The sequence below is a fragment of the Uranotaenia lowii genome, chromosome 1 (genome assembly GCF_029784155.1).
Source record: "Uranotaenia lowii strain MFRU-FL chromosome 1, ASM2978415v1, whole genome shotgun sequence".
NCBI classification, from domain to species: domain Eukaryota; kingdom Metazoa; phylum Arthropoda; class Insecta; order Diptera; family Culicidae; genus Uranotaenia; species Uranotaenia lowii.
In genome coordinates this window covers 190,697,108-190,719,268 of record NC_073691.1, presented here as the reverse complement: position 1 = coordinate 190,719,268, position 22,161 = coordinate 190,697,108, and the positions used below count along the sequence as shown (strand labels likewise).

Below are 22,161 nucleotides of genomic sequence, written 5' to 3'. Positions count from 1 at the left end.
TATCATAGAAACATTTTTCGTAATCAAATACCTTCCCATTTGAATATGATTCCATTCGCTTGATTATTTGTCCAGCAATGCTGAAAATAGGAAAGAACCCCCCTCCCCATTTTCTATCTTCTCACTGGAAGGAGGGAGGGGTACCAAATATTTATAGAACTATTTATCGTACCCAAATACCTTTTCAAGCCAAATTTGGTGCCATTTTTTTTTTTTTTTTTTTTATTTACTTAACATTTATTAGGCCAATTAACTTTTACAAGTTTCTATGAGCCGAGGGTCTTTTTCACAATTGTCTTATTGCTAGGGGGTTGGAAAGGGTTTGAGGATGAAGGAGAGGGTTTGGGGAGGTTGGGGTTTTGAGAGGTTTCACTTTGCCGAAGAGCGGCAGAGGATGGTTTCTCAGACGAACTATTTCCAACTCCTGCTCCACTTGAGGAGTCTGAAGGGAGGCGTTGAGGGGATGTCTTTTTCCGGGGTGGAGAAGCGACGGTCAGATGGATGGCTGGTTGTCCAGATGCTGAAGTAAGGTGATCTCGTTTTTGTTGCTGTTGATGTGTTGTTCTTTCTTGTGTTTGCTGCTGGTGATTAGTTTGTGGAGATTGATGTATTGTTTGTCGAACGTTTCCAGATCGGGTGATTCTAGCGTAACTCTGTGGGTTGTTGATGGTTTTGATTTGCTGACGGGCTACAGTGACGGGAATATTTTGCTCAACACTTATGCGAAGAGCAGCAGATTCCTCTATCCATTTGGGGCAAGTTCGTTCGGATGGCGAGTGATCGGAGGCTTTACATGTGTGACAGAATTTCGTACCGGGACATTCGCTGCTGTCATGTTTCGGGCTGCTGCAAATTCGACATCTGCGTTCGTTTGGGCAACGTTTTTTTGGATGGCCGTATGTGAAACAAAGTCCACACAGTAAGGGTTGAGGAATATAAACTCGTGTACGGACTCGCAAGAGTCCAAAGTTCACATACTCTGGGATAACGGTGCTGTTTATTGTTAACACCAGAGTTGGTGTTCCGCTTATGCCTGTTGCTGTTTTTTTTGTTATGCGTCTTACCTCCGTGATTTTTTGGGATGCTAGTTCAACTAGCAATTCCTTTTCAGTCATGTCACTAGCTTCTTGACATCTTACCACAAACTTGCGTTGGTTCAGATTCGGGTGTCTTCCTATTTCTATAGGTGTTCCGTCCAGCAGTTGATTCAGCTGAGCCAAATGTCTGGCTTGGTCTTTGTTTCGTAGTTTAATCACGTACCATTTTCGAACATGATCAAAAAAGGCGCCTTCCACTTTTCCCGACTGCTTTTCGATTGATTTACCCACGACAAATGGGTTCGGTAGTTTGTGTCCTTGCTTTGCTGTTAGAAATAGGTAGTAGAGACGTCCGTGCAGGTTCTGCGGGTCCAACCATTCGGGTAATGTCCGATCCGGATGGTCTCCGGGAGACGGACTCATGACTAATTCGCGCTAAACTTCAGCACACATCCAAATTTGGGGGTCGTTAGCCTTTTAGGAGAGAATCGAATACGAAAAAACGCGACCGATCTTGCCAAAGGCTGAGAAGGAACTCTGGTGCCATTTGCTCGAAAAGTTTTCAAGTTATGCAGTGACAAAGAGGTTAAACCCCCCCCCCCCCCCCACTTTTCCTGTATCTCCACTGGATGGAAGAAGGGGTCTGAAATAGTCATAGAACCATTTCTCGTATTCCACTACCCTCCCATGCCAAACTTGGTTCCATTAGCTTGATTAGTTTTCCAGTTATGTTAAAAATTATAAGGTTGGGCCTTTCCCTCCTTCGTATCTTACCAGTGGAAAGAGGGAGGGGTACCAAACCATCATAGAAACATTCCTCGTACCAAAATTCACTCCCATGCCAAATTTGGTTCCATTTGCATGATCAGTTCTCGAGTTATGAAGACTTATCACTTTTATTTATATGACCCCCTCCCCCTTCCACGAAGAGGGAAGGGTCCCAAACTATTAGAGGAACCTTCCCCGGCCTCTAATACACCTATCTGCCAAGTTTCATGCAAATCGGTTCAGTATTTTCCGAGTCTATAGGGAACAGACAAACAGACAGACAGACAGACAGACAGAAATTCATTTTTATATATATAGATACAAACAAAATTGAAAAATGATAATCAACATTTTCGAATCGAGTGACATAGTTTTAGACAATTGAAAAAACCCTGCTTATCAATCTAATGATTTGCAGGTCAATTGACAAACATAACTGAAACAAAAGCAATTTATAGATCATTTACCATTAAAAGAAAGCTCAATCGATTTCCGTTTATATGGTTTCAAAAAAACATTCGGAATTTTGTTTGGTTTTCTGTTGTACACAGCAAAAAATTTCTAAAAGTATACGGAATCTAAAACACGAGTAGTCTAATTTTTTACAAGTGTAAATCGAAGACGATGTAATTTTCAACTCCTTTTGATGTAATTTTAGTCTTTTTTCAAAATGTGAATAGAAATACATTGTTTTGCTATAATTTTACATTACGTGATGTAAAAATCAAGCGGTCGATGAATTTTATATCACAAACAGTGTAAAATTGTATGTTTGATTTAAAATTAAATGGAAATGTGCAACTTGTGTGGCGCGCGTCGGATAAAAAGTAAACAAGTTAAAAATTATTCGAAAACGAGTCGTAGGCGTAGCTCTAGCATTTCCAGAATCCTTCAAAAGCTGGTAGGTTCATAATTATGTCATATTGAAAAAAGAATGCTGTTGAAATTAATCAGTTTTCTCTCCATTGCAGCAAGATCAGATTTTTCGCAGCGGCAGTGATTTTTCGGAGAAATTTTCGTCAGGCGGAGGTGACGCTGACCGAAAAATAACGGTGTTCTGGGACGAATCGAGGATCCTGGTGACTGCCATCTGTATAACATCACCGTGCTGGGAATCATCGGATGAAACAAAAATTCCAGGCTGACGCTGTGCGTGATGGTGTATATCTTTTTAGGTTATTTTTGGAAATATATGCGAAATTAAAATTTTTAAAGCAGCGTATCCATTCATAGACAACAGCAAAACCTGAATATTTAGCAAAGATTTCTAATATTTACGATAATAAATTTTAAAATTTACATCCCCGTGTATTTTTACACGACGGCTTTCGTCGCCCGATTTCGTGCATTGTTTTCGATCTAAATTTACACGCCCCAAAAATTACGTTCTTGAAAAAAATACATCGTGATAGAATTTTACATCAAAATCGATGTTCCGTTTTCGTGCATCGTTTTCGGTCTAAAATTACACGAATTTTTCTTGCTGTGTATGAAACCGGGAATTTCGTGAGACCATGCGGGAAAAAAACGGGAAAAATGCGGGAAATTAAAAATTGATTTTGAGTGGCCACCCTGCACAAGCTGTAGGATAAAATAACGATATTTTGATAATAGAAACTATTAAACTCTACTATCGCTATTACCATTATAACATTACACGGAAATCGAAGATAATTGATAATTTGTTCGTATTACGGTTATGTTTATTTCGAGAAACATTACAAACATGAATTTTGTTTATTTGTTTGTTTATTTGTGTAAAACATTAACGGATCACATGTTGATCCTAATGATAACTTAATAAAATTATAAATTAAGAACTACTTAAATCTACAAAGTTCTCGAAACCATTAGATTTTTTCTATATAGAAATACAGAAAACCACGCTTCAAGTGTTTTTTCCGACACAAACCATGATGGAATACGAATTAAGACATAAATCCGTTGATACTACAATAAAGTGCATAGTGAATGAATTTTCATGGGAGCGTAAAATCCCCTATAGTTCAATAACCATTTTTATGAACATCATGTAAAAAAATATATGCAAATCCTTATTTTTCTATTCGACATAACACACAGCAGGCTAAACCTTAACAGATGGGAATTTGAATTTTAACGAATCCGTTAGGTATATGATACAATTGTCGGTTAGGGTGTTCCAAAATTGCATAATGTCTGGGAATCTGGGGGCACACCCTCCAAATGGTAGATTAACACGTGGAGAACAAACTTTTGTATGGCGCCCAATAAAAAATCATGTTTAGAGGTTCCGCAAGCGCGATCTTTGAAAAAAGTCCACTTTTAAAAGATTTTATTTTAAATAAATTCTGGGTCAAAAAATTTTCACAAAATTTATATGTTTTATGTTTTTTTAATTTTGTTTGGATTTGATTCATTTTGACAATTCAATTGACAAAAATGTGTATCTAGCGTAGAATACTTTGGATACCAATGCCAAGACGAATTTATTAAATTAAATAAAAAATATCCTAAATTGTAAAGTTTATTATGGATTAAACCGTAAATATTTAGCTCTTCACACGATGATACGAGAGGCGCTTGACACGAGAGGCGCTTGACTGGAATCCAGATGGGCATCGAAGAAGAGGCAGGCCCAGAAACTCGTGGCGACAAAGTCTAGCCGCTGAAATCCGCACAGTTGACGAGAACCTCGGCTGGCAGCAAGTGAAGACGCTGGCTCCGGATCGACAGCTGTGGAGATCTTATATCTCAGCCCAATGCGCCGGTCAATCGGTGCTGGACCCTTAGGTAGGTAGGTACACATTTTTGTCAGTTGAATACAAAATGTTTGGACCAAAAAATTTTGTTCTTGCAAATAGATTGCCTATTTTAAAGTTCGATTTGAAATTCGGTTCATTTTTCATTTTTTACGTATTGAACTAAACCCAAAAAATATTTGAAAAATATAAAATACTAGCTGACCCGGTGTGCGTTGCAACACGTTCCAAAAATAAACGAAATTTCAAGAAATTATTCAATTTTTTTTGTAGGTTTAAGTTATGAGTGCTCGGTGTATGCCAAAAAACTTGGATGGAAACCCCTCTTTTCTTTTTCCATCCGCAAATGCTGGAAGGAGGCAGGGATCCCATTTTTTCGTTATCTAAAGCTCTCATAACAAATTTGGTTATATTGATTGATAAGTTTTAAGCAATAGATCAACATTCATATGGGACCCGCTCCGTCCTTCCCCTCTCCACTCTATACCAAAAAAGCTGTGTTAAACCCCCTACCCATTTCCTATCCACTCACAGGAAAAAAGATGGTGTTTCAAATAATCATGAACCATTTCTCATGCCCAAATGATTTTCCAAGTCATATTTGATTCCATTTGTTTGATATCTAAGTTCCCTGGTTTATACAAAAAAAAAAAGTGAGATCCCCTTTTCCCTAACTTTATACCCAATTGAAGGAGAAAGGAGTCTCGAATAAGCATGCAAAATGCAAATGCCCTCACATGTCAAATTTGTTTCCATTTGCTCGAATAGTTCTCGAGTTATGCGAAAAATTGTAAAGGACCCCCTTCTCTCCTTCCTATCACCCCACTGGAAGGAGGTCGTAGCACTAAATGTGCATAGAAACATTCCTCGTTCTCAAATACCCTACCAAGCGAAATTTCTAATTACTGGATAATATCTCGAGTGATGTAAAATATGGTATGAGTGCACCTTAAAATTTCCCCACAGGAAGAATAGAGGGTTCTCAAAATATCATAGAGACATTTCTCGTATTCAAATACCTTTTCATGCCAAATTTAGATCCATATGCTTTATAAGTTTTCCAATTATGATGAAAAATGTAAAGGAGCCTCCTCCCCTCTTTCTATCTCTTCACCAAAAGGAGAGAAGGGTATCAAATATTTATAGAACCCTTTCTCGTACCCAAATACTTCTCCAAGCCAAATTTGGCTCCATTTGCTCAAACAGTGCTCAAGTCATGCAATAAAAAATGTATAGAAGCCCCCCTCCCCTCCCTGCATATATCCCCATCGGAAAAGGGAGTGGTCATAAATAACCATAGAAACATTTCTTGTGTTCCAATACCCTCCTATGCCAAATTTGGGTCCAATATCTTGATTAGTTTTCGAGTTATGTGAAAAATTGTAAGGTAGCCCCCCTCCACCCTTCCTATCTCCTCTCTGAAAGGATGGAGGGGTATCTAATTCCAATCATCGTATCCAAATACCACCCCATGCTAAATTTGATACCATTTGCTTGATGGGTTCTCGAGTTATTCAAAAAATTGTTTTTTGTTTGGGAGGCCCCTGCTCCCCTTTCATGAGAGAGGGAGGGGTCTCAAACTATAATAGGAACCTTCCCCTACCTCCAATACCCCCACTTGCCAAGTTTTACGCAAATCGGTTCAGTAGTTTCCGAGTCTATAGTGAACAGACAGACAGACAGACAGACAGAAATTCGTTTTTATATATATAGATAACGGTGTAGCAGTGAGACGTAAGAAATTGAATAGTTATGCCCGTTAGCACGTCTCACTGCTGTGGTTCCATAAAACACGGAATGATATCTCATTTCAGAACAGTGTCATACCATTATTTCATCAGCATCAGCATAAATGCTACCTACATTAACACGAACTTAATATGGAAGTATTTTTGCATATCTTTCAATTGCTTTTGATTCGATTTATAAAATACCAATCCGTGTCACATCTAGGCGTCATTTATTTCCACGTGCTGTGTACAATTAAGCAAGAAAAAACATATCTAGGTTGCATATCGCCCCCACGTGCATAAGAAATATAGGTACTTGGTTGAGGAACAGGCGCCTAAATGTTGAATTTTTCCAGCGATCAACGAACTATCCACTTGCGACGACGTTTGCTTGACCATAGAGACGAAAAACAAACCCCTCAAAGGAAACAAAATCTCTTAATATGGATGCCATGACTTTTCAATTTCAGATTTTGGCAACAAAATCGATCGGCAAAATGTCAATCTGGGTCACATCTAGGCGTCATTCATAACCATGTGCTGAACAAATGAGCAAGGAATCAAGTAGAAAAAATCACATCAAGGCTTCATATCGCCACCACGTGCATGGAAAATATGCTTGGTTGACAAATATGCGCCAAAATATTCCCACTGATCAGTATGCTATGCCATGGTTACTTTCCACTCGCGATGTTGGCCCGCGACGCCTCGACCATGGAGACGAAAAACAAACCGCCGAAAGGAAAAAAAATCTCGAGAAAATGTATGTCATGACTTTAATTTGATTCGAAAAACTACAAATTTTGTATGGAAGCCCCCACTCTCTTAAGTCGGATGGGGTTGGAACTTTTATAGAAACCATCTCCGGCCCCAAAAACCCTCAAATGCCAATTTTGACAATGATCGGTTCAGTAGTTTCCGAGTCTATAGGGAACAGACAGACAGACAAACATTCATTTTTATATATATACTAGCTGACCCGGTGTGCTTTGCTACACCTTTCAAAATCGAATGATATTTTCAGAATTTACTCAAATTTTTACTGTTTTGTTGGCATTATTTTAAATCAAATTATAACATAATTCATAAGCAACCGCTATAAAATGAGAGCTGCAGCTGGAGTTTCAGATGGCAATCCAAAAATAACTTAAACTTATATTCTGAATCATAATTTGTGTTAAAGATCTGATAATTTTAATCTGTTTCTTTTAGCTTCACCCTAAAAAAGGAGGGTCTAAAATAAATCGTACGCAAATAATCCAACTGATAAAATATGGTTTTTTTGCTTGATATATTCTGGATTTATGCTAGAAAACTGCTAACAGAGCCCCCTCCCCTGTCCTTCCTTCCCCCCCTGCTAAAAGGGGGGTGATCTTTTATAATCTTACCCATTTTATTCATTCCCAAAAATCTTTTTGCATCAAATATCGTTTAATTGGTTGATAAGTTTTTAAGCTTTACAACAAAATTTATATGGAACCCCCTCTTTTTTTCTCCTCTCTACACTGTAAAGCGAAAGGGTCTATAACAATCGTAGAAACATATCTCGTAACCAAGTACCTTTCAATGCCATATTTGTTTCCATTTGTTGGCTTCGTTAGCATAAATTGAGAACTAATGCTAACAAAATTGTATTGGGCTAACCTCCCTCCTCCCATGTACCTACTCACTGAATAGAGCATGGTGTGTCAGATAATCATAGAATCATACCAAAATGATTTCCCATGTTAAGTTTTGTCCATTTCTCTCCTCTTCCCTTCCTTTATTCCCAATTCTATCATCCCACAGCAAAAAAGGAATTGTTTGACGTAAAATATTTCTCGTATTAAAATACCATCCCATGCCAAATTTGGTTTTATTTGCGTTGTAAATTCTTGAGTTATGCATAAACTTGAAAAGAAGTACCATACCCCCTTCCGTTCTCCTCATTGGATGTAAGGGTAAGAACTTAATATTCGTAAAAGTATTTTTCGTACTCAAATACTTTTCGATGCCAAATTGAGTTTCATTTGCTCGATTAATTTTCGAGTTATGCCAAAAAATTGTATGGAAGCCCCCCTTTCCCCCTTTATATCTTTTCGCTGAAAAAAAGAAGGGGCTTCAATTTATAATAGAAAACATTTTTCGTATCCAAATACGCTAACATACCAAATATGATTCACTTTGTTCGATAGGCTCTCCAATTATACTGAAAATTGTAAGGGAGACCTCTCCTCCCCCTTATCACCCACCTCTTTGAAGGAGTGAGGGATACCAAATATTCATAGAAGCATTTCTCGTACCCAAATATCGTTCCCTGCTCAATTTGGTTCCATTTGCGGTTGTAGTTCTTGAGTTATGCAGTAAAAATTGTATGAAACTCCCCTCCCTCTTTCCATTCTCCCCGCTGGAAGAAGGAATGGGTCTCAAACAATCATTAGAACATGATACGTTCCCAAGTATCCGCCCATGCCAAATTTAGTTGCATTTGCTTAATTAGTTTTTGAGTTATGTAAAAAATTATAAAACAGACCCCCTCCCCGTTTTATATCCAACAGGGAAAGAGGTAGGGGTTTCCAATTATAATAGAAATACTTTTCGTATCCAAATACCTTCCCATGTCAAATTTAGTTCCATTTGCTTTATTAGTTATTGAGTAACGTAAAAAAAATATGAAAGAGGCCCCTCCCCCTTTCAACTGCAAAGAGGGAGGGGTCTCAAATAATCATTGAAATATTTTTCGTATCCAAATACCTTCCCATGCCAAATTAGGTTCCAATATCTTGATAAGTTTTCGAGTTATATGAAAAATTGTAAGATAGCCCCCCTCCCCTCCTTCCTATCACCCCACTGAGAGGGGGGAGGGGTACCTTATATTCATTGAAATATTTCTCGTTCCCAAATACCACCCCATGCCAAATTTGATACCATTTGCTTGATTGGTTCTCGAGTTATGCAAAAAATCGTCTTTTGTTTGGAAGGCCCCTCCCCCCCTTCCTGTTAGGGGGAGGGGTCCAAAATCATAATAGGAACCTTCCCCGGCCTCCAATACCCCAACATGCCAAGTTTCACGTAAATCGGTTCAGTAGTTTCTGAGTCTATAGGGAACAGACAGAAAGACAGACAGACAGACAGACAGACAGACAGACAGACAGACAGAAATTCATTTTTATATATATAGATATATAGATAAAAAGCTTCCCTTTTCATTTCTAGATTCGTTTCAGTTGTATATTTGGGCCGAAGAAACAATTTCTAGAAGAAAACATATTTTTTTATTTGTTTGTAACAGAGAAAAGTTGAACGTTTGAACATGCTCTATGCTCTAGTGTACCTTGGAAGAAAATTCTTTCGGAAAATGATTTCTCTCACTTTTGGTCAATAAAAATCAGTTTATTCCACTGATACCTTTCACTTATGCACACGTCAGTCCTATCTTATCTAATTTAGAGAAAAGGCTCTTGATCAGTTCATGTGTCGGATCGGATTTTTTTATCTTCTTCAACTTTAAATGGCGCTTGATAAACTTCAGTTAAGTACATTTTTACATGATAATCAAAATATTTCCAATCTACCTCTGCAGAAAACATCTTATTCATATTTCTGTTATCAATATGATTCAAAAATATCCTTGTAGGTGAAATGGATTAAAAAAATTATAAGTAAATTCTATATTTTTTGTATTTTTTTTGTCCGCAAAGTGTCCTACCATTATATCATTAGCATCAGAACTAAATTTACAAATGCTACCTACATTAACACGAACTAAATATGGGATAATTATAGGCGTCATTTATTTCCATGTGCTGTGTACAATTAAGCAAGAAAAAACCCATCTAGGTTGCATATCAACCCCACGTGCAAAAGAAATATAAGTACTTGGTTGAGAAAATGAATTTTTCCAGCGATCAATGAACAGTATGTTTTGGTTATCATCCACTTGCGACGACGTTTGCTCGACCAGAGAGACGAAAAACAAACCCTCGAAGAAAAGAAAATCTCTAAAAATGGATGCCATCGCTTTCAATTTCAGATTTTGGCAAAAAAAAATGTAAATGTTTTTATTCGATCGGCAAAATGTCAATCTAGGACACATCTGGGCGTCATTCATAACCATGTGCTGTACAAATGAGCTAAGAACCAAGAAGAAAAAAAATCACATCAAGGCTTCATATCGCCACGCCTTGCATTGAAAATATGCTTGGTTGAGAAATAGGTACGCGCCAAAATATTCCCACTGATTAGTATGCTATGCCATGGTTACTATCCTCTCGCGACGTTGGGTCGCGACGCCTCGACCATGGAGACGAAAAACAAACCGCCCAATGGAAAAAATCTCGAGAAAATGGATGTCATGACTTTAAATTTGATTCGAAAAACTACAAATTTTGTATGGAAGCTACCGCTCCTTTAAGTCGGATGGGGTTGTAATTATTATAGAAACCACCGCCGGCCCCAAAAACCCTCAGATGCCAATTTTGACGATGATCGCTTCAGTAGTTTCCGAGTCTATAGGGAACAGACAGACAGACAAACATTCATTTTTATATATATAGATGTAAATTTTGTGAAAATTTGTTGACCCACAATTTATTTAAAATAAAATTTTTAAAGGCGGACTTTTTTCAAAAATCGCGCTTGCGGAACCTCTAAACATGATTTTTTTAGTCAGCGCCATACAAAAGTTTGTTCTCCACATCTTAATCTACCATTTGGAGTGAGTCCCCAGATTCCCAGACATTATGCAATTTTGGGACACCCTTTTGTCGGTGCATGTAATGATTATCGCGATGAATCGTAATAAAATTAAAAAGGAACGAGCTCACCATATCAAAAGTAGTGACAACCGCAGCACCATGACTGTTCAACACTGCACCTGGTTATCAGTAGTGGTAAACGAAAACTCGTTTTAACCACTGGCACGGGGCAAATTTTTTCTTAATAACCAAAATCGTCACCCGGGACGATGCAAATATATGGTTGCTACACTCACCCTTATGCTCACCCACTGACAACTTCTACGGGCTGCAACAAGTGTTCTGAAAATCACTTATTTTCAATAAATGTTCCTGATTGCACTTCGTAACCGAACGTACAGCGATCGGGTTTTGTTATTGATTGCTACTGGACCTATCCGATCATTGTTCGTTCTATTCATCGCTAAGAAAAAGATCACCTCGCACGATGCTTGCTGTCAAAACAGTGCAGCACCATCATCGAATTGGAATCTCACCAATGAGCGATGCATACGGCGAATCATGTTGGTCTAGGATCAGGAGTGAATGGTTCAGGCAGTGAGTGAGTGATACGTGCTACCGATCATTAGCAAATCACGCGTGAGCTTTCATTACGTCGTATGAAACATCTTAAGATTTCACAGAAAACAACTGCAAAAGTTATCAAAACAACTTTAAAATTTGTATCTCACATATGTTGTCCAGACTACAAATATTCTAAATGGAAAGAATTTGCGAACAGTTTATTTCAGTTTTTGTATATTCTGGTAATAAAACTGTTCGTTAACATTTTGTTTGATAAGACGTAATGAAAGCTCACGCGAGAAATGTTCTTTGATTTTAAACATCACAGTAAATTTTTAATTGCTGGAAACCAGCAAAATTTTGCTGAATTTTGTCCCGCTGGTTTTCCAGCAATATGAATTGCTGGAAAAGACCAGCAAACTCTATTGCTGGAAACCAGCAATTTGAAAAATGCGTTCTGAGAAACCTAAAAATATTCGATTGAACTAAATTTTTTTTTTATGTTTTTCAATAGTCATTAATACATTATTTTTCCTGCAACATTCCGCAGCGAGAAAAAAATGGTCCTGATTTATGTTCCAAGTTCCGATCCACCATTATAGCAACAATTGTTCACAGTTGCTGTTAGAATTCATCTTTAGGCTGAAATTTAAATTAATAATTCATTAAAATTTGATACTTAAAAAAACTTGACTCACTCGATATTTAACTCCAAAATTATTCGATTGGTCATCAAACTTCGAAGGCAATTTCTTGAAGACAATATAAACTGAACTGTAGAACGAGGAAATTTTACCTTTTGTTATTAATTTTTCAATCGCTTTTAAACGATCAACTCACCATATAAAATAAATTTGATCTCTAGAAGCACAAAACTATTTAAACTTCATTTTCACTTATCCTAATTGAACTTTCGGAAATAAACTAAAGTTCCAACTTGACAGATCAATTGCTGGTTTTTCAGCAATGGAGATCAAGTGCTGGAAAAGCCAGCAAAACGAATAATGTTAGCTGGTTTCCAGCAAAAATTTGATTGCTGAACTTTTCCAGCAATTTTTTTGCTGGAAATCGAAGGAAAATCTTACACAGCAAATTTTTTTTTGTTTGAGACCAGCAAAATTTTGCTGGTTTTTGTCCCGCTGACTTTCCAGCAAAATATCCAGCAATTCAAATTGCTGGAATGAAAAATCAGCAATCCAGATTGCTGGAAACCAGCTATTTCTTTCAAAACAACTGGCTGTATTTAGTACCAAATTTATATTTCAATTCTGAATTAAATATTGAACACTGGCTGTGCATATAATGAGCAATGGAAAAGAGTTAGTTTCTTCCATTTTTTAATTATGTTTTGTTTATTTTCAAGAACTTTTTTTTAAATTTTCCAACACCGGCTCTGGAGTGGCAGCTTTGTGCCAGAGTGTTGATCAATCACTACCTGAGAAAAGAGTTCTGATTAGTATCTTTTATGAAATCTGTCCAATAAAAACTCACCCTTGACTTGTGTCTGGTTGCTAGAATATAGAAGAAAATAAAAATAATTATATTAATCCAACCAAAATTCGTAAAATGAAGGGTCACCTTGCTTCAGCGTACGAAAACAAACAGACTCTAATGTGACAACTCGATTGCTGATTTTCCAGCAAACTAGATCAATTGCTGGAAAGTCCAGCAATTTGGAAACCGATTACTGATTTTTCAGCAAAAATGACAAGAACACAACCGATGCTGAAAAATCCAGCAATTAGAAAACCGATTGCTGGTTTCCAGCTAAAATTTAGATTGCTGAACGTTTCCAGCAATTTTTTTTGCTGGAAATCAAGGCAAAAATTTTGCTGGTTTTTGTCCTGCTGACTTTCCAGCAATTTTAATTGCTGAAAACGATCAGCAAACTCAATTGTTGGAAATCCAGCAATCTTAATTGCTAGAAACCAGTTATCTAAATTACTACTCAATACTACTTTTTTTTTTTTTCAAAAAAACAACCGGAAATTTTGGGATTTTATATTTTAGTATCAATATTAAGCCCTCATGGCAGTCATATTTATAATGAGAAATTAGTTATTTCATTTTTCTTCAGCTACAATTATTTATATTTTTAAAACAAAATAAAATAATATTTGCCAGTGGCTTGGCCGTTTCTTCCCAAGTTTTAGACACCGTGCTCCATCTGAAATAAAAATAAAATTATTACCATCATTCACCGCCCAGACATCATTTACCGCCCAAAATCACCCTTTTGTGTGTATTTTGAATATACTGGGATGTTTTCTCCAAAAATAAGACCTGTGTTCTGTGTCGGCATCATCGTTCGACCATTTCATTGAAAAAACATCACTTGATAATACTAACTATAGCCACACTCAGAGGAAATCTTATTATAAATTTCATAAGATACATCTTATGAACCACTTTTTTGCGTCCAAACTAATTTTTCATAAGAGTCCTATGAAATTCTTTCAATTTTCATACGATGTTCTTATGAAAAATAGAAGAAACGGCATTGTGAAAAAATGATGAACACATTCATTCATAGCATCAGTTTTTTTTTTCATCATCAAACAGTACGAAGCAATCGCCAGTTCATAGTTATTATAGTTTTCTTTCAAAGTTAAATGTTATTGCTATCTCCGGAATGGTAAGTTCGATTTGATGTTTTTGGTGTGAACGTTGAATATATTAGTAAACTAAAATACAATATTTGTTTACTTTTCAGCAAGCTAATCGGCAAAAAACGAAAGGTCGAAGATTGAGATGCTGCCAAAAAAAACCTTGATGGAGCCGTCTGTGATGCGCTGCTGATGGTGACCATGAAGGATTTAATTTTAAACAAATTTGGCAAACAATAAAGTGAATGTTTTCAGCATGAAATATCGAGAATTTTTCTTATTAGAAAGTGATTTACTGTTTCCATAAGAATCTCTTATGAAAAGCAACAACCTCTCATTGAAGTAGGCGTTCATCTTAAGAATTCATTCGCGTTATAAGACAATCTTATGAATTTCATTAATTTTTCTTATGGCGCCACTTCATAAGAGAATCTTATGGCATACATAATAGTATTTTTCTGAGTGCAGAAATAAAATATTTGGTTTTTCGTTTCCGGTCAAATTATTGAATACAACGCCTGTAAGCGAAATAAGCATGACTGTGCTCCTAGGGTAAAAAGGGTTTTTGTTTACTAGATAGTACCTATTTGACCTAAAATCGACTTGAAACGATAGTTTTATTTTCGTAGAATAGAATTGCATCGGAAAATTTTCGATTTTTTCAATAGTTGTTGTTTTTTGAAGCGTTTAGTGATGGGCGGTAATTGGTGCATAAAAAAAGTGTGGGTTTCTAATGACCGGTCACGCACAATTTCTTTGTTTTTAACGCATGTATTATGTCAAATGTGTAAATTGTAAGAAGCATTTAGTTTGATTAGGTTAGAAAATGATGTTTTATCGCTGAAAGTTACCGGTTACTCGAAGCTGTTTGCCAGGAATCATCATTTTGTCAGTCAATGCACTTTGTTGAAATTTGTACAAAATTTGCGGGAAAAATTTCACAAAATGTATTCTTTCAAGATCCAAAAAATGGTTTTGACAGCTCGTTACATGGAAAATACTAAAAAGAACACTTTCCGTGTTGTTAGATAGTTTTTCCTTAAGAAAACATTATCGATACCAGAAAAACTCGAGTGGGCGGTAATAGGGCCAGTTGAACACCCCAAAGTTTAGTTAACTATTTTAAAAAGCGTATGGAAGAGTGAGGAGTCATGGGCCACTTTTTTTCGTTGTTCCATAACTTCTTTATTATAAAAGATAAAATGAAAATATAAAATGGTATGGTTTTCTACATTTTCAAGGTATCAAAAGGCATTTTTTTTTTAATTTTTAATCAGTGATTTTCCCCAAATTCTGACTGTTTAAAAAAAAGCGATATTTTTTGGATTTTGAAAAATGGTGGGGAATCGTAGGCCACCAAATCCAAATTGACCAAATAACATGCAAAGTTTATAAGTTGACCCAAAACTGTGATTTCCTAATTCATTTCGTTATTTTAAAGCAATTTCAGATGATGAAATAAAAAAGAGAGCTGTGTATGATCGCATAGAATCCAAAACCTGGCTCGCGAACGTTTTGGCAAAATTTCTTATATAGGATGGACATAATATTTTTCATAACTCTTCATTTTGCATAAGAAAACTTAAAAGATAGGTAAAACGTATTTTAAGTTCTGAATGTGTATAAAAACATAAAAATATAGGTGATTCAAGATGTGTGGCCCACGATTCTCCACAAGCTATGATTTGCAAATTGGTTGCGTCTGCGTCACTTATTGATGTTTCATCAAAAATTTCTTTTCCACGTGAAAGATCATGACAAAATTAAGATCATAAGCGTATGAGCATATTTTTGTTATGCACTTTAGGTTCCCCATCGATGAAATTAGCGGGTGTTTTTTTAATTATGTAAGTAAATTTTTCTAACTTTTTTTAGCTTGATAAATAAAAGAAGCATTGGATGCGTATTTCAGTCAACAACATATAGGAATATATGCTCACGCAAAGCGACGACGAAGACAGTTGGTTTGAGATTTTTATCTCAACACACATCTGAGATATTAAAGGTGGCCCACGTTTCCCCATGGCCCACGATACCCCACTCTCCCCTACATTTTTCGCATTTCACTAATTTTTTTTATTGAAAGTAGAGAAGTTTTGAAATGTATTGGAAAAGAAAGCGAATAAAAATCGGCCGTCGTTTTTTTATTACATATGTTTGAAGTTGAAAAATCGCTTAACTGGGCGGTAGATGGTGACATGATGGTAGTTTCTTTATGAAAAACTTTATCTCTTCAAAAAATTTTCCTTTGGTTTAAATATTTTATCGCTGGAATATAAAGGAAATAAATTCGAAATCTCCACCGTTGCATACACGAGAAACAAACAAACATTTTTCGCGCGCAACGGAAAATGACTAGCAAAAATAAAAACAAATTCGAGTTTGACAGATCGATTGCTGGTTTTTCAGCAATTATGATCAAGTGCTGGAAAAATCAGCAAGAAGGAGAATGTTTGCTGGTTTCCAGCAAAAAATTGGATTGCTGGACTTTTCCAGCATTTTTTTTTTTCGCTGGAAACCGTGGCAAAAATTAACTGTATAGCCAATTAATAAATTTATTTTGATTTTACAGCGTTTTTTATATCAGTGAGAATAAAATGTAGGAGTGTTTGTAAGGGAAAGATGTGCACTCCCGACGTGTTTTCAATTTCAAATAAACCAGGCTGATACCAAGGTGGGTATATATTCTGGAGGTGTTCCCGAATAACGAATTCCCGATTCAGCCATTTTGGCTATGTAGGCTATGCAACTATGCGGAACTCATGAAGTTTGTTTACCAACAAACCACAGAAAAGCTGAGCAAAAAGTAAACAGACTCATTGAGAGCCCCGCTCACTCCTCGCCTACTTACTGTGAAAGTCGGAGAACCTAGTGTATCTAAGAACCTTGGCTGATACCGCGGATACTGAGTTAGTTACATTTAGAATGGATCAGTTTGTATCTTACTCATCTCCGATAGGAGATATTTGCAAAACCAATGATTCTGCATGATGCGACTCGGTCGGCATTGCTGAGTTGAGCGCTGATCATGATACCAATCGGGTGAAGCAGTTGCGAGAGGCGCTTTCCTATTATTCCTTTTAGTCAGAATGTTTAAAATAAGAAACGTATCCTGAGTGTTTATTTTGATTGATTTTCAGAACATTTGTTGCAACCGCCTGCTTGAGGGTCAAACCTCGGGCCAAACTGGTGGTCTTCTAAATTAAAAAACGAACACAATGACAGCAATTAAGGCAAAACTCATGGATAGCTAGATTGCCTCTGCCAATAAAATATAATATTGATATATCTTTTAGGGATATGATGGCTAGCATCTTACAAATGCTTCACTGGAAGAGTATGCCGTGACCGAGATTCGATCTCATGACCGCTGGCTTAGAACACTTCACTACTGTAGAAGTGGCTGTAAACTAAAATGGTTTTAAAATTCTGGATAGCAATTTAAATTTTAGAGAAAGCGTCGAAGAATTCAAATCAGAATTTAAAATCTTTTTTTTTTTTCAAAATTGAATCGTTACTCTACAAAGGTTATCTAATGTTATTCTTCAACAGAGCGACGGGTTCGACACAATGTTCGCAGTGCCAGAGTCAACTCTGCCTACACACCTCACAACCGACTGTCCCGTTACAAAACGGCCCTCAACACCTTCATACCATACCGGACAACGAACACCGGGTAAGTGCAGTATTATGTTTGGTCAATGTTTCACATCGTGTTTTACAAAAATTCTATTCCATTGTACGCAGAAACACCGACTTGCCAGTCGACGAAGTTGGTTGTCTATCGAACAGTTCCTTCTCATGGGTTAAGACCTTTCTGGTGTCCACATCACAGCAACGAGACTATCAGTGTTTGCCGACCTCCAACCGTTACGCGGCAGCTCCAGGACTAGCCTCAGCCGGAAATGACCCGTTCCTGCTTCCTAAACGACCGTACAGCGACAGCTGCGAGGTGAACTGCCGACGTTTGCTGGGCATCTACAAGTACGAAGAAACCCTTCGAGGTCGCAAAAGGGTTTCGATGCTCAAAGTGGTTTTCCGATTTGCCCGGACTCGGCTCCTGATAGCGGCGTTCATCCACTGCCTTTCGATTGGGCTGATGTTTTTGGGGATGCTTCTGTTCGGCAATCTGATCATCGAATCCATGCACTCGGACGTGTCTGACGCTTGCCTGAGCTGTCCGGCCATTGCCAATTGCTCCAATACGCCGGAGCCGCTTCTGGGCATTCGTTTCGATATGAACCGGAAGCTGTGCAATAGTACAGATCTGTTGGATCCTAGTGGGCATCTAGTCAACCGGATAGTGCTGGGAGTTGGCGTTTTTCTCTGCTTCCTGTTCGGCACACTCTTCGAAAGCATCCGAAATTGGATCAACCTCAGGACCGCGATCCGTCTGCGCACTGCGATTCTGTCATCTACCTATAAGCGCGCCATGAGGAGCAGCATCGTCAACAGGGTTTCGCCGCACCAGGTATAAAATTGTGAAGCTTTTTACCCTCATCCGTCCCTGAAATTTTTACCCGTTAGAGTTCCTGGAGTTCATGCTCCTAACTAAAACCGCTATATCTTCGTTGTTCCTCAAAAGATTTTTACAAAATTTGTAGTTTTGAAAACCTCGTAATGTAACTCAAAAACCTTTATCAGACTATATTCAGCTAGAACCGTTATTCAAAATCTAAGAAAAAAAAATCGAAAAAAAGCTGTTGAAAAAAGACTACATACATACTATCAGCTACGAAATGTTAAAAAAAAAATTCACTTTTTGTCGAAGAAAGAGAAGCTAGTTAGAAGCTATAGGTTGCGCTGTCTGAAATCTGACTTGGCGTAGGATTCGTCGTCCATTACCACGAAATCAAACTTTGTCAGCAACGCGCACAAGGATACTTTTTTTAAATTTTTTTCAAGATCTTGACCACAAATGCAAAAAAAGTGGTGTGAAAACCGTACTTTTCAATCAATGAACCGTCAAAACTGTTAAAGTCACACTAGATCAATTTTCAGAAGAGGATTGGAAAATACGTAACACAGAATTTTTGACGTTTTCAAAGGTAGCAGTATTTTAAACTTCTAGTTAATTTGAAATTTCTCAGATTTTCTAACACTAAGTTTCCAAAACTATGAGTTTAGTAAAAATCGGTTAGAAACAACAGAAATATAGTGATTTTGAGCGAGGAGTGTCAAATTGACACTCAAGGTCTGATTAGAGTTTTTTTTTGTCTGGGTTTTCAGGGTGCCTCCATAAAAATGTAATGATTCAAAATTAAAGATTTCAAGAATTCACTAAAGGTCCCTGAGAAAATGGTTTTATGTGGATGCACTCGAATAGTTACAAGTCGCCAAACTTCCAACAGTGTCGTATTGACACTCAAGAGCGGATTAGGGTCAAGCTGGGTTGCCGCATTTGGCGTAAAAGACATGTTCATTGGAAATTCTATTTCTCCTCAATTTTTTTTGGTGATAATATTTATGATTTTCTTCCCTCAACAGGCAATGACGATGAGCAATGAGGAAAACGAAGCAATCTTCCAACTGGTGGAGTCCTTGGTGCGACTCTTTGGCATCCTGGTCGGGTTTATAATGGCTTTCCTGGCTGGGCTGGTCCTGTTGCCAGCTTCCGGTATGCTCCCATTGCTGGGAGTGCTGCCGATATTTGTCGTACTGCTGATTGCCGGAAGTGTTTCCAAAGCCTATTTCCGCAAGTTCCTGTCATTTGGTGCCAAAAAACTCTCGCTGGTCGAGGAATTATGTAATAATTTCAAAAACATCAAAACTTTGCAACTTGACGTCCTGTACATGGGAAAGTTTCTGGAGGCCCTGAATCGGCAGTACAGCGCCTTGCTCTGGAGTAACGTGTACTCGAGTAAATATTCTGGAGGCGTTACCTCGGCCATACTGGTTGGAGGTCTATACCTGATATGGTGTGATACGAACATCAAAACCGAAAGTACCGAAGTACTTACGCTTTTGCTAATTTTTGCCTTCAACGTCCAAAGCTACATGCTAGAATACTGTGATTGTATCCACAATATCTTCCATGCTAAAGTAACTCTACAAAAGTTGAAACAAGTGTACCAACTGTCCACACCCGATAACATTAGGCTTAAACCGAATCGGGAACAGTTGGCAATCCAGATGAACGAGGTGGAAGTGATATGGCCCAAGCAAACTGATTCTGGAATCACCGACTTCCGACTTTATTTGGAGAGCTTCGAAATCGCAACTGGACAGATTATTGGAATAACCGGAAATTCGGGAGGTGGAAAAACGACTCTATTGCACACGATCCTGCGCAATACCGAAATCCGTCGTGGTAAAGTGTTCCACCGCGGCAAAATTGCCTTTTTCCCAACGGATCCGATTTTGATTAACGACACTCTGAAGCAGAATGTACTTTTTGGGGAGCCACTGGATACGCAAAGGTGAATTTCATAAACTGATATAATGCATTTGTATGCTTTCGTATAATGTGTTATTCAATTATTTCCGCTGCAAAAAAGATACTACGGTGCTATCAATGCCTTGATGCTGAACGATGACATCCTGAAGGCTGCAACCACAGACGATATGCCACTGCCATATTTGGAGCTCACCTTGCAGCAAATGGAAAGGGTTGCTCTGGCTCGGGCTGTCTACTGCCAGCGCCAAATTATCCTGCTAGACGAGCCGCTAAATCGGATGCCGGATAGAAGGCTTGCCCAGGATCTCTTTTCCCAGATGATGAATACCTTCCGACATGAGAAGAAAACGGTCATAGTAGTATCCCAGTTTGATGAGGTTGGTTTATCGGTTGATGATTTGAAAAAAAAAAGAACTGATCACACTTCTGTAATTTTTTTTTACAGTTTCTCAAGTACTGTGATCGAGTTTTCCGGATCGAACACGGTACCATTCTCCGGGAGAGCTACGATGCAGAAATTCTAACTAGTCTGTCTCCAGAGGAAACTAAACGATGGAGACGGGATATTGTTTGTAGAGGTGAATTCGAATCCTGTGAAGGAAGTGATCGGGCAGCCCTGAATGTTGCAAAAAGTGGAAATCCACAGTCGAACAATCGAAATTCTACACGCTTGAGTAATGGATCTCTTGACAATGTTTGCGCCTCCAGACCTTCCGTAAACATTCAAGGTTTCACGTTACTGGATTACACAATACTGATCGTACTGCACTTAGCGAACAATTTTCTGTACTTCGGCCCGGTATTCACATTGATCGTTATCGTGGAACAGGGAGACATTCATCCTTGGTTAAGTTCAATTTGCCTGGCAGTGATCGCTGGAACCTTTTTCGTAGATTACTTCGCTAAAACGTACGTGGCACGAATCATAGCCAAACGAAACAAATCCTACCAAGCGAAGCTGGTTGAGTACTTGATGAACTGCTCCCTAAGCTATCTCCAAACAACCAAGATCTCGGACTTGGTTGATCTCTTCGCCGATACAATCTCCTCACGGTTGCTTCAGATAGACGCCTGCATCCATCAATCGTTGATGGTTGTCTTTGCACTGGTGCTACTGCTGATAGCCAATTTTTGGGCCAGCTGCCTGGTAGCGCTTCTTTTGGCCCTCATCTTAGCCCTAGTTTTCTGGCTAAGGTACAGCATGCGACACTATTCGTCCTTCGAGCATCAATCCCGGCGCCGTATGTTTTCGATCATGACTAACCATTTGGTTGGACGGGCCGCAATTCAATCGTTCGAATACGTTGAAAACTTTGTGCAAGAGTAAGTACCAATTGACTTATAATGACATCACCTAATAGACTGAGTCGATTTTGGGTCATTTTTTAATTTTTCAAACCCTGGGGTCTAAAAAAAGACGACGATTATCCTTTAGAAAATTTATAAATTGGCACAAAAACCATCGATTCCGTGGAAGAAGAAAAAATTGTCGATTTTGCTTAAATCATGGTTGAGTTTTGCATCAAAACGAAGCTTTTTAGACCCCAGGGTTTCAAAAATAAACCCAAATCGACTCAGACTAGTAACCTAATCAATTCTGAAAATAATATAATTAAGGTAAATATTGACTTTCCTCAAGTAA

General features: G+C 37.9%; 1 protein-coding gene across 1 annotated transcript; it reads left to right on the top strand.

Annotated features, from left to right (window-relative positions):
- The first annotated feature begins 17,425 nt into the window (after positions 1–17,425).
- On the top strand, positions 17,426–21,846 carry LOC129738247 (ATP-binding cassette sub-family C member 12-like). The gene is made up of 6 exons (XM_055729433.1): positions 17,426–17,459; positions 17,675–17,798; positions 17,870–18,593; positions 19,610–20,541; positions 20,620–20,896; positions 20,965–21,846. Exons 1-6 carry the CDS (start codon positions 17,426–17,428, stop codon positions 21,844–21,846), a joined length of 2,973 nt encoding a protein of 990 aa, XP_055585408.1.
- The last annotated feature ends 315 nt before the right edge of the window (positions 21,847–22,161 follow it).